The following is an 11,594-nucleotide window of genomic DNA, read 5'->3' on the forward strand; positions in this document are numbered from 1 at the left end:
CCCAATCTTCTCCAGATCACCTTTCCTCCCGAGCCAGTTAACAATAGAACCATATGTCACCACAGTTGGCAAGAATCCTTTCGTGTCCACATCGCCCAACAAAAGCAATGCCTTCCCAATGTCCCCGCGCCGGCACATTGTAGAACACGGCGTGCGGAATGCACTCAGCTCCCCACCTCGCCTCAATCAGCTTCATCCCCTCCTCCACCCGCCCTTCCAAGCACATCCCTCTGACCATCACGCAGGTGCTGTAGTTATCCGCGCCGCCCTCCTCCGCAAGCATTTCGTCATAGAGCTTCCGGGCATCCACCCATCGCAGGCGCTCCACGAGAAGCCTGAGCAGGCGGTTGCAGTGCCTCGCCTCCGGGAGCGTGCTGTGCATCTCCCTGGCGCGAGCGCACGTCTCGGCGGCCTTCCCTTCCATCCCGGCGTCCGCGGGAGCGGGGTGATGCGGGGCAGGAGCGGCGGCCGCGGCGCGAGGTGTGGGAGCGTTTAGAGAAAAAGGAAAGAAAGAAAGAAGAATGGCTAGTTCAGTTGCTCGGTCCACATTGGAACTGCTGCTTCTTCTCCTTGGTAGTGCTTCTGCTAACTTTCCAAAAAAAAAAATACAGTTCATAGATTACAGTGTGATTCACTGAAAATAAAAGTTCGCACGGACAAATGAGAGCATTGTAGCCATGAAGGAACGAATTTACATATCAAGTGCTTCTGTTAACTTTCAAAAAAAATACATTTCACAAATTACAGTGTGATTGACTGAAAATAGAAGTTCTCACGGACAAATGAGAGCATTGTAGCAATGGAGGACGGAACGAAGGTATCACCTATGCTTTAACAGTCTGTATGAACATGAGCAGCATATTTTCGGTTACAATGTACTCTGCGGGAAGCCATCTCCGATGGGGTGTCCGGCGTCCCCGAACTTCTCCAGGATCCAGCGTCCATCGGAACCGGAGATATGGACAACGCTGATTGAGGTGTTAGGAATTTTCCTGCCAACCGAGATCGTTGGATCGGCGTGCCTGCAGATTTCCTCTATGACTGCCTCATGGGAGACGACGACCACCCGCTCACCTGTTAACGCAACACGCGACAGCTTCAGTTTGCAGCTTGAAATTCATCACCAGGTGCAAGTTTTGACCACACAGAGAGCACAAGAAATTACTACATGAATCGGTGCTTACCCTTGTGCTTCTCGGCGATTGCGTTCAAGCGGGGAACTAAGCGCTCGGAAAGTTGATCAAGACTCTCCCCACCACCCTGTTCAGAAGGAGATCATGAGTAATATATAGCAACCAACAGGGGGAAAGCACGCCTAGGCCTAGCTTTTACTTCAACTAAGACTAAGTACAACTTTGAGAGGAGAATGGAAATTAGTTACAAGTATTTCTTGATCTCTGCCACCGCGTGCGAAAACCTTGTAAGCTTCAGATCTCTTGGCATCGTCAAAGGTCCAACCTTGGAACAATCCCCCGTGCCTTTCCGTCAGTGCCCGATCAATCACCAGCTGAAACAAACAGAAGCCGGATGATATATGGAGCACCAATAATTCGTGAAGCGAGAAAAATTAGCACATCAAAAAACGTTCATACATCAGAATCAGATACGCAGCAATGCACTGCGATCGTTTGCGCAGTCTGGGAAGCACGCTTCAAGTCAGAGGAGTAGACGGCAGCTGGCTTGGCTTCTTCCGACAGACGACGGGCAACCTTGAGGGTTTGAACAAAATCAGAATCACGTACATAATCTCTAAGTCATGATCTCACAAAGTATATATGGCGTACCTTGGCAGCTTGCTGCCTACCAGTTTCGTTCAGCTCCTGATCGATCCGTCCCTGTTGAAACTTAAAATAAGCCTTAACACATGTTGTATTGCATCGCAGAGGGAGAATCATATCTAAGTGATGCGATAAGTAGCAAGCTGTGACAGGACAGGATGAACAAGAAGCGACCTGAATGATGCGGGAGACGTTCCAATCCGTCTGCCCATGGCGCACCAACACCACCTCCGCGAAGTGGTCGCCGTGCGTCGATGCAGGTGCCATGATCGATCGGCCCGCGTTACTGCTGCAGAGGGAAGGGGAGATGGATGGTCTGGAACCTCTCTGATGCTGTATGATCTAGCTGCCCTGCAGAGGGAAGGGGCGACTTTATGGAGGCCAGAGGCACAAGGGAGGAAACGCCGCGGCGAAGACCGTGAGTTTCCCTCGACAGCACCAGGAGGCCATCTCCATGTACGATTGTTGCTTGGACTCCAATGCATCTCCATGTACGCGACCACGGCGAAAAGGCCATTTCCGTCGAGCGCACCTCCATGCGACGGTGGCGGGGGGTTGACTAAAAAATTAGAAACACGGTTTGAGCCACAACAGCCATTCCAACAGCAGCTTCCGGAAGGCTCTCGAAGGCTCTGGAATCACAAGCATAATTCGTGTACGTTTTGAAGATGGAAAGATGGCGACCTGCTAGTTGACTTCCAACAGCAGGTTTGGGCAACACGCCATTCCAGCAGCAGGTTTGGGCAACGCCATTCGAGGATCGGCTTCTCCAGGAAGTACGTGGCCAACTAATATAACCTGCAGTTGGTCGGCGGACCAAATTAAAGAAGCTATCCACTTTCTTCTGTATCAAGACCTCCTGTTAACCGGCCCCATCCACTTTCTTCTCCATCAAGACCTCCAGGGTCCTGCGCCGACCATTGGCGCGGCCACGTCGCCCTGTTTTCCCGACGTCGGATCGTGCGATACCGTAGGCATGTGGAATTTTGCAAAAACCTTCAGTTCTCCGCTAATCTACTTCGGGTTTAGGGAGGACCCTCGCCAACTGTAACCACGTTCAATTTATTTGCGGCACACCCCTTTGGTTAAATAATATTTCAACATCAAGAAGAGAAAATTCCGATTGTGCGTCGCTTTTGAAAAAAACCACCTGCCTATCATTTCGCGAAGAACCCCACCGCAACCTCGCAGCAACACACACTTGGCCCCAAGCCACCGCTCCCTCCCAATTCTCTCCACATCCCCCTCTCTCTAACCCTCCCGCCCTACCTGACGACTGCCGCACACTTTAGTTGGCATTGTTAGTGTCTTTTGATGTTCTTAATGCCTGCTACTGGTTCAGATTTATTTCTTTCCCCTTCTGTATTTAACTAGGTTTGGTAGTAGCTTGTAGCCTTGCCTTATTCAACCCTAGCACCAGTAAATGTAGGCCATGGAGTTATAAAAAATTGATAAACCAGCCACTTCAATAAATTGGTGTCTCCCAATTCTAACTCTTGGTGCTTATACCAAAAGCAAGCATCGGACTGAATATTTCTGCAAAAAATTAGCTTCAAGATCGCTATCTACGATATTTCGATCATTTGATTTCTTTTCCTTTTCTTTTTTTTTTTTGCGAAACACCATTTGATTTCTTGATGGTGATGAGTTAACTGTGTTGTGAGGTGAGACAATCCATTGTCTCAAATCATTCCTGATGTTGAGACCTTTAGTAAAATGGCATTTTGAGAATATTGTGGATTGCTTTAATTTTTACAGCTAGTGCTTGCAAACTCTGTATGTGTCATTCAGACAGCTTGATTGCATATGACCTTCCTCAACAATACATTCATTTTATGACATGCTTTTCAGGTTAGGTTGGAGAAAAAGAGGGCAAACTGAAGATTGCGCTAATGAAAACAAATTTTCAGCTTATGCTTCAATAATTTTCTAAATCCTATTATCATTAATTAGTTTGAAGAAACGATGGGATCTGTAACCTGGTAAAGCTACCCATTTATATGGAGACTCAAAAGACTTTCTAATTTGCGCAGGTCAGCAGTGATTAAAACATTGCATAATTATTTCTATTTATTACCATGTAGTTTCAGCTTTTGTACCCGTTGATTTGTCTATGAAATTATGTGCACCGGATTAAGGAAAGGTTATGCCAAAAATGGTGCTAGCTCAATGACAACAAGACGTGAGCAATATAACCTAATTATCCAATTTTGGTTGGTGGACATGTGATTTCCACCGTCGAAACTCCAAAATTACATTAAAAATTGGGCCGGAGAAATTATTACACAGCTGTTTACCGCACTAAACAATGAACTTTCGTGGCAAAAGAAAAGAATAAAATGAAGGGTCGTAGACATGCCTGTTTCCAATTTCTCTCTTGACAGGCCAACAGACCAACATTGATGAGAGGGCTACTTAGACTCCCTGATACATTTCTCCTAGGAGAGGCCTCGGAATCTGCTGAATGTCTAACTGAAGGACTCTATAGAATAAAAGAGAATGACTGTAAGTAATAATCATCAAATTTATTTGCTGAAAGCCTGCATCAATCATCAATTACACTGCATTGTGTTAACGGTAGGCCATGTTAGCTATTATGTATCCAAAAAGATCAAATTAAATTTGAACCAGAGAATCAAGAAAGAGATGAAACAGATGAAACGACCTACTATGAGCCAAGAAATTATCTATATGTTTAAACTTTGAATTATCAAACAATTCTAAATTAAGCTGGTTTACATAAAAGGAAAAGGTGTGTACTCCGTATGAGCATGGGCTTCCTATTTTTAAGTTTTAAACCTGCTGAATCAGAACGATTTTATGGCATAGAGGTACTGAATTACTGATAAAGAAAACATTGCATAGAACAGTAACATATACACAATGAAGGCGGATCGCACATATGGTAGCATGGCGCAGGGTAAGAAGCAGGCACGGAGCGGCGTTTTTTTTTAAATTGATTTAATTTAGAATAAATACCACAGCATTCTCACGTGGTACCTCTGCTGCTGCACAAATTATAGCAAAGACCGTCCGCCGCACGCGTACTGCTTCTACACAGTCCCGTGTCATAGGCACACCGCACACACGTATGGCTGCACTACAAAGCCGTTCCCCTGCCGATGCAGAAGCAGCAAGCCAGCATTATTAGGGTAGAATCAAACACTTTACACTTCAGAGTTACATTCACAACTGCCTATGAGCAGGCATTTACAAGCAGCAGTGCAATGCTTCAAATTTCAGTGTGGTATTGTTTACCCACAGAGGAATTTCTATACAAGTTCATTATCATTGCACTGACAAGTGAGAGCATTGTAGTAATGGAAGAATGGAGGCATGTTCAAGCGTATCAAGGACTCGAGGTAGCCGATTGTATTGCCGTACGAACAAGAGCAGAGCAGCATGTTTTCTTGCCATCGCCGCCAAATGCACTCTGCAGAAAGCCACATCTTCATTGAGGTTGCCGACGTCCCCGAGCTTCTCGAGGATCCAATGGCCGTTCTCACCGGAAATATGGATCACGCTGATTGAAGTGTTGGGGATTCTTCTGCAAACCAATGTCGTCGTTGGATCGGCGTGCCTGCAGATTTCCTCTACGGCGGCGCCATGGGAGACCACAACCACGCGCAACAGCATAAATAACGGTTCCAGTTTGGAGTTTGGAGTTGATGAAGAATTGGCAGCCATAGTTATGCATCATCAGGTGCAGGTTTTGACGGAGCTAGTAGCACTACTGTAAATTGGACCTAGGTTTTATCTGCTGCATTGTACTGAATACAGATAGCACGAAGGAATTGAGAAGCTAAAGAGTAATCTGAATCAGATCATTGCTTACCCTTGTGCTTGTCAGCTATCATGTTCAAGTAGGAAACACAGCGCTTGGAAAGTTGATCAAGACTCTCCCCACCAACCTACCAAAAAAATGAACGGATTAGATAACTAGTATACAGCAACCAGAAGGAAAAATGACTGTCACTGATTCAGAAGGATTCAAGGTAGCTTTGGGAGGAGAATGGAAGTTAGTTACAGGAATTTCTTGGTTTCGGTCATCTGATGAGAAAGCCTTTTTATCGCCCAACAGCAGCAATGCGTCAGCCACAGTGTTATAAATCTGCACATTGGGGGGCAATCCTCTCACCCTCATCTCCCCAAGCAAACTCCCAATCTTCTCCAGATCACCTTTCCTCCCGAGCCAGTTAACAATAGAACCATATGTCACCACAGTTGGCAAGAATCCTTTCGTGTCCACATCGCCCAACAAAAGCAATGCCTTCCCAATGTCCCCGCGCCGGCACATTGTAGAACACGGCGTGCGGAATGCACTCAGCTCCCCACCTCGCCTCAATCAGCTTCATCCCCTCCTCCACCCGCCCTTCCAAGCACATCCCTCTGACCATCACGCAGTGCTGTAGTTATCCGCGCCGCCCTCCTCCGCAAGCATTTCGTCATAGAGCTTCCGGGCATCCACCCATCGCAGGCGCTCCACGAGAAGCCTGAGCAGGCGGTTGCAGTGCCTCGCCTCCGGGAGCGTGCTGTGCATCTCCCTGGCGCGAGCGCACGTCTCGGCGGCCTTCCCTTCCATCCCGGCGTCCGCGGGAGCGGGGTGATGCGGGGCAGGAGCGGCGGCCGCGGCGCGAGGTGTGGGAGCGTTTAGAGAAAAAGGAAAGAAAGAAAGAAGAATGGCTAGTTCAGTTGCTCGGTCCACATTGGAACTGCTGCTTCTTCTCCTTGGTAGTGCTTCTGCTAACTTTCCAAAAAAAAAAATACAGTTCATAGATTACAGTGTGATTCACTGAAAATAAAAGTTCGCACGGACAAATGAGAGCATTGTAGCCATGAAGGAACGAATTTACATATCAAGTGCTTCTGTTAACTTTCAAAAAAAATACATTTCACAAATTACAGTGTGATTGACTGAAAATAGAAGTTCTCACGGACAAATGAGAGCATTGTAGCAATGGAGGACGGAACGAAGGTATCACCTATGCTTTAACAGTCTGTATGAACATGAGCAGCATATTTTCGGTTACAATGTACTCTGCGGGAAGCCATCTCCGATGAGGTGTCCGGCGTCCCCGAACTTCTCCAGGATCCAGCGTCCATCGGAACCGGAGATATGGACAACGCTGATTGAGGTGTTAGGAATTTTCCTGCCAACCGAGATCGTTGGATCGGCGTGCCTGCAGATTTCCTCTATGACTGCCTCATGGGAGACGACGACCACCCGCTCACCTGTTAACGCAACACGCGACAGCTTCAGTTTGCAGCTTGAAATTCATCACCAGGTGCAAGTTTTGACCACACAGAGAGCACAAGAAATTACTACATGAATCGGTGCTTACCCTTGTGCTTCTCGGCGATTGCGTTCAAGCGGGGAACTAAGCGCTCGGAAAGTTGATCAAGACTCTCCCCACCACCCTGTTCAGAAGGAGATCATGAGTAATATATAGCAACCAACAGGGGGAAAGCACGCCTAGGCCTAGCTTTTACTTCAACTAAGACTAAGTACAACTTTGAGAGGAGAATGGAAATTAGTTACAAGTATTTCTTGATCTCTGCCACCGCGTGCGAAAACCTTGTAAGCTTCAGATCTCTTGGCATCGTCAAAGGTCCAACCTTGGAACAATCCCCCGTGCCTTTCCGTCAGTGCCCGATCAATCACCAGCTGAAACAAACAGAAGCCGGATGATATATGGAGCACCAATAATTCGTGAAGCGAGAAAAATTAGCACAAACTAATACTAGTATTCAAAGAGTGTTCATACATCAGAATCAGATACGCAGCAATGCGCTGCGATCGTTTGCGCAGTCTCGGAAGCACGCTTCAAGTCAGAGGAGTAGACGGCAGCTGGCTTGGCTTCTTCCGACAGACGACGGGCAACCTTGAGGGTTTGAACAAAATCAGAATCACGTACATAATCTCTAAGTCATGATCTCACAAAGTATATATGGCGTACCTTGGCAGCTTGCTGCCTACCAGTTTCGTTCAGCTCCTGATCGATCCGTCCCTGTTGAAACTTAAAATAAGCCTTAACACATGTTGTATTGCATCGCAGAGGGAGAATCATAGCTAAGTGATGCGATAAGTAGCAAGCTGTGACAGGACAGGATGAACAAGAAGCGACCTGAATGATGCGGGAGACGTTCCAATCCGTCTGCCCATGGCGCACCAACACCACCTCCGCGAAGTGCTCGCCGTGCGTCGATGCAGGTGCCATGATCGATCGGCCCGCGTTGCTGCTGCAGAGGGAAGGGGAGATGGATGGTCTGGAACCTCTCTGATGCTGTATGATCTAGCTGCCCTGCAGAGGGAAGGGGCGACTTTATAGAAAACGCCGCGGCGAAGACCGTGAGTTTCCCTCGACAGCACCAGGAGGCCATCTCCATGTACGATTGTTGCTTGGACTCCAAGGCATCTCCACGTAGAAACAGCAGGTTCTACGTGTCAAGCCAAGCCATCCATCCGACGTGTCATAAATTGGAAGCAGCAGGTTCTACGTGGCCTGCAGCTGGTCGGCGAACCAAATTAGGCCTTGTTTAGTTGGCCAAATTGGGAGGTGCCAAATTACTGTGCTGGCACTGTAGCACACTGTAGCATTTCGTTTGTATTTGTGAATTATTGTCCAAACATTGACTAATTAGGCTCAAAAGATTCGTCTCGCAAAGTACAACAAAACTGTGCAATTAGTTTTTAATTTCATCTATATTTAGTAATCCATGCATGTACCGCAAGTTTGATGTGATGGGGAATCTTCTTTTTGCATAGTGCCAAAGTTGGAAGTTGGGAGTGAAGTAAACAAGGCCTTACTTTCGTCGCCGCCCACGGACGACACGCCGTGCCAGGTGACATGGCTCGATGGGCGCTAGCCGCTGCAGGGAAGAGGGGAGGGACGGATGGTCTTGCAGCTTCGGGAAGGCTCTGGAATCACAACCATTTCTACATTGTGCTATATAATTACCCCATCCACTTGTCATCTGTGTTCTTAATATCTCTCATAGTTGACTGTAATCTCGTCTTGGTTTATTTAGTTTGTGGAATCACCAGAATGCTGATGATTGCTATTCAGCCAAGCAAACGAAAAAGCTTGTTCGAACGGCTGCTGCTGCCGCTGCAGCTGCGCCGCTCTCTGCCGAGCAGCAGCAGGCAGCTGCAAAGCAGCACACGCCCAAGAAAATGGCAATGTAAAAACACGGAGATCCCTTCATCTAGCGCGAGCCTGCCGGCGACGATTGTGTTGACTCCATCTCCATGAATGAACTCATCACTGCACGCGTTACGCGGAGGCCCCATCGCCGCCAAATGAGTTCTCCAGGAAGCCATTTCCGTTGAGATGGCTAACGTCTCCACACCTCTCAAGGATCCACCGCCCAGTGACGCCGGATACACGGAAGACGTTCAATGAAGTGTTGGGAATGTTCCTGCGAATGGAGCTGTTGGGTGGATCGGTGTGCCGGCACAGCTCCAGTATGGCTGCACCGTGCGAGACCACCACAACCCGCTCCCCTGTCGATGCAGTAGCAGCATTATTAGGGTTGGAGTAGAACCAAATGCTTCAGAGTTCAGAACTACCTATGAGCAGGTATTTACAAGCAGCAGTGCGATGTGACATAGAAGGTTCAGATTTGTTTAGCCTAATTCAAAATTTCAGTTTGGTATTGTTTACCCATAGAGGAATTTGGGAGGCAAATAATTAGGAATGAGGATTGTAGATTACCTTTGTGTTCCTGGGCAACCTTATTCAAGTAGGAGACACAGCGCTCGGTTAACTGATTCAGGCTCTCTCCACCACCCTGAACATGAATACAAGTGTTGATAAGCTCTTCAGAGTGAAGTACATCATTACATAGGTTTGTCATTGAGGCAAGTAGCTAAGGGAAACTTGTGCTGTCTAACATCTTCAGTTGCAACTAGCAACAGCAGGTTGAAAATTTTGGTACAGTTATTCACATGGCTTAAGTCAATTCAAGATCTGAATAAATATACATCATGCATTGAATTTGTAAGTGAAAAGGGGAACAAAGCTATTTAGCAGATCTTCAGTACCATTTTCACAAGATTAAATGCGTACAATGATGTATGCTACTGGTTCCATGACATTATAGCACACCTGTTACCATTTAGCATAAAGCTGCAAACTTACAGGTATTTCTTGGTTTCTACTATCAGGATCAGAGCCCTCAGTAATTTTAAAAATATCGAAGCCTCTGAAAACATCTGGATTCTTATTTACAGCATCGTCCCACTTCAAGCCTTGGAGATATCCCATGTGCCTTTCTCTCAGTGCCTCATTCAGCACCAACTGAAACAAATTGTTTTTGAGAAGGACAAATATAGAATGCACTTATTCTGTGTCTTTTCAGAAAAGAAAAAAAGACAGAATGCCCTTACATTTGATACATCACAAACTTTTGCTATAATTTCTGCAGTCTCAGAAGCACGCTTCAAATCAGAGGAATATATGGCAGCTGGTTTGGCTTCTTTTGACAGCCGACGAGCCACCTTACAAGTTTCACCAGAATTTTTACAAAAATGTTAATGCTAGACATGGAACTGCAAGCGATAATTATTTCTGAATTGCTGTTTGAGAAAAATGAACCGTACCACAACGGCTTGCTGTCTACCGATCTCATTCAGCTCTGGGTCCATTTGTCCCTGTTGAAGGATTTCGAGTTGTGTGAGTCAGAAAATTTTGTTTCCCTGAAACAATGACAGTTAATGGAAGAATGGCTGAAAGGAACTTCGAAATCTAGAATTTCGAGTACTAGTTGATAGGAGCGCTTTGCTGCAGTTTACTGCAAAAGGGGCATCTTTTTCCTGCTTCAAAAATTCAACCAACCAAGATTCAAACATTCAAGACGAGGTTGGCATTTTCTAGGTGCAGATATGACAATGAAACATAAATCAGCTTAGATATCGAATTTTTTGTGTTCTGACTGACGAGATAATTGGCATACCAAACACGCAGTTAGAAGTTCTAACTTAGAACTAAAAGGATGGACAAATCGCCTGCAATCAGTCGTGCTAGCTCGTTGGAGACTGCATAAATCAAGTAGATTCAGGACTGCCGACCGACCTGGACGATGCGAGATGCGTTCCAGGAGGTCTCCCCGTGCCGGACCACCACCACCTCCGTGAACTCCTCGCCGCCGCCGGGCGCCGGGGTGGGCGACATGGCTCCGTAGGTCGTGGCGGCCCCTGCTCCTGCTAGCCGCAGCCGCAGCGGATAAGGAGGATACCTACCTGATATTCCTCCGGGGTCAACGGCAGCTTCCAGGAAGCCGGCACGACCCCGCTGGCGCTGGCCGCTTCTTCTACCTGATGCCGGCGGCCTTGTGGGATGCTGCGGGGGAACAGATGGATTAACTACCACTAGCATATCTCCGCTCTCTTCTCATCGTGCTTGCTGGCTGCTGCTGCTGCTGTTCCTGGCCTCCGAACTAGTCGATTTGAAACAGGCCTTTGCTCATATTCTTCAGCATGATGCAAGGGAAGGATAGTGACGTGACGTGGTTTTGGCAATGGAATTCTCAAGAGCACGAGAACCACGTTTTCCATCGGCAACATTTCTTTTGTAATGAAAAAGGAAGCTTCAACAGCAATTCGCCACAGACTGGTGTAAGTGTAACCACCAATGTAACCCGACATTGCCGCACTTTGTCCATGGATTCCATGTCATGCATGAAAGTGATCCAACAGCCGAACAGGCCAGCGCCGACCCCGCAACAGGTCATTTGCTTCGATGCACAAATTGACACGGAAATGATCGTGACAGAGTTTCTTTTTTTTTTTCCAGGCGTACCCAAAGAATTCAGCTT

General features: G+C 47.0%; 3 protein-coding genes across 4 annotated transcripts; all 3 read right to left on the reverse strand.

Annotated features, from left to right (window-relative positions):
* Positions 1-651: 651 nt before the first annotated feature.
* On the reverse strand, positions 652-2,312 carry LOC101775634 (phosphoglycerate mutase-like protein 4). Its single transcript, XM_004980092.3, has 6 exons — positions 1,953-2,312; positions 1,785-1,835; positions 1,593-1,709; positions 1,382-1,507; positions 1,185-1,260; positions 652-1,074 (listed from the first exon to the last, which is right to left on the reverse strand). The coding sequence occupies exons 1-6, from the start codon at positions 2,043-2,045 to the stop codon at positions 869-871; spliced, it is 669 nt and encodes a 222-aa protein (XP_004980149.1). The 5' UTR covers positions 2,046-2,312; the 3' UTR covers positions 652-868.
* A 3,898-nt stretch (positions 2,313-6,210) lies between these two features.
* LOC101757916 (phosphoglycerate mutase-like protein 4) lies at positions 6,211-8,726 on the reverse strand. 2 transcript variants are annotated; one of them, XM_022829595.1, is made up of 8 exons: positions 8,587-8,726; positions 7,904-8,287; positions 7,736-7,786; positions 7,544-7,660; positions 7,318-7,443; positions 7,121-7,196; positions 6,761-7,010; positions 6,211-6,525 (listed from the first exon to the last, which is right to left on the reverse strand). In XM_022829595.1, the coding sequence occupies exons 2-7, from the start codon at positions 7,994-7,996 to the stop codon at positions 6,805-6,807; spliced, it is 669 nt and encodes a 222-aa protein (XP_022685330.1). In that variant the 5' UTR covers positions 7,997-8,287; positions 8,587-8,726; the 3' UTR covers positions 6,211-6,525; positions 6,761-6,804. The 2 variants fall into 2 exon arrangements, with proteins under 2 accessions (XP_022685330.1, XP_004978618.1); XM_004978561.4 differs by lacking the exon at positions 6,211-6,525 and having other exon boundaries at positions 6,588-7,010.
* Positions 8,727-8,754: 28 nt separating this feature from the next.
* Positions 8,755-11,285, reverse strand: LOC101758612 (phosphoglycerate mutase-like protein 4). Its single transcript, XM_004978562.2, has 6 exons — positions 10,853-11,285; positions 10,381-10,431; positions 10,168-10,278; positions 9,920-10,078; positions 9,494-9,569; positions 8,755-9,282 (listed from the first exon to the last, which is right to left on the reverse strand). The coding sequence occupies exons 1-6, from the start codon at positions 11,153-11,155 to the stop codon at positions 9,053-9,055; spliced, it is 930 nt and encodes a 309-aa protein (XP_004978619.1). The 5' UTR covers positions 11,156-11,285; the 3' UTR covers positions 8,755-9,052.
* Between the last annotated feature and the right edge of the window lie 309 nt (positions 11,286-11,594).

The sequence above is a fragment of the Setaria italica genome, chromosome VIII, assembly GCF_000263155.2.
Source record: "Setaria italica strain Yugu1 chromosome VIII, Setaria_italica_v2.0, whole genome shotgun sequence".
In the NCBI taxonomy this organism is placed as follows: Eukaryota; Viridiplantae; Streptophyta; class Magnoliopsida; order Poales; family Poaceae; genus Setaria; species Setaria italica.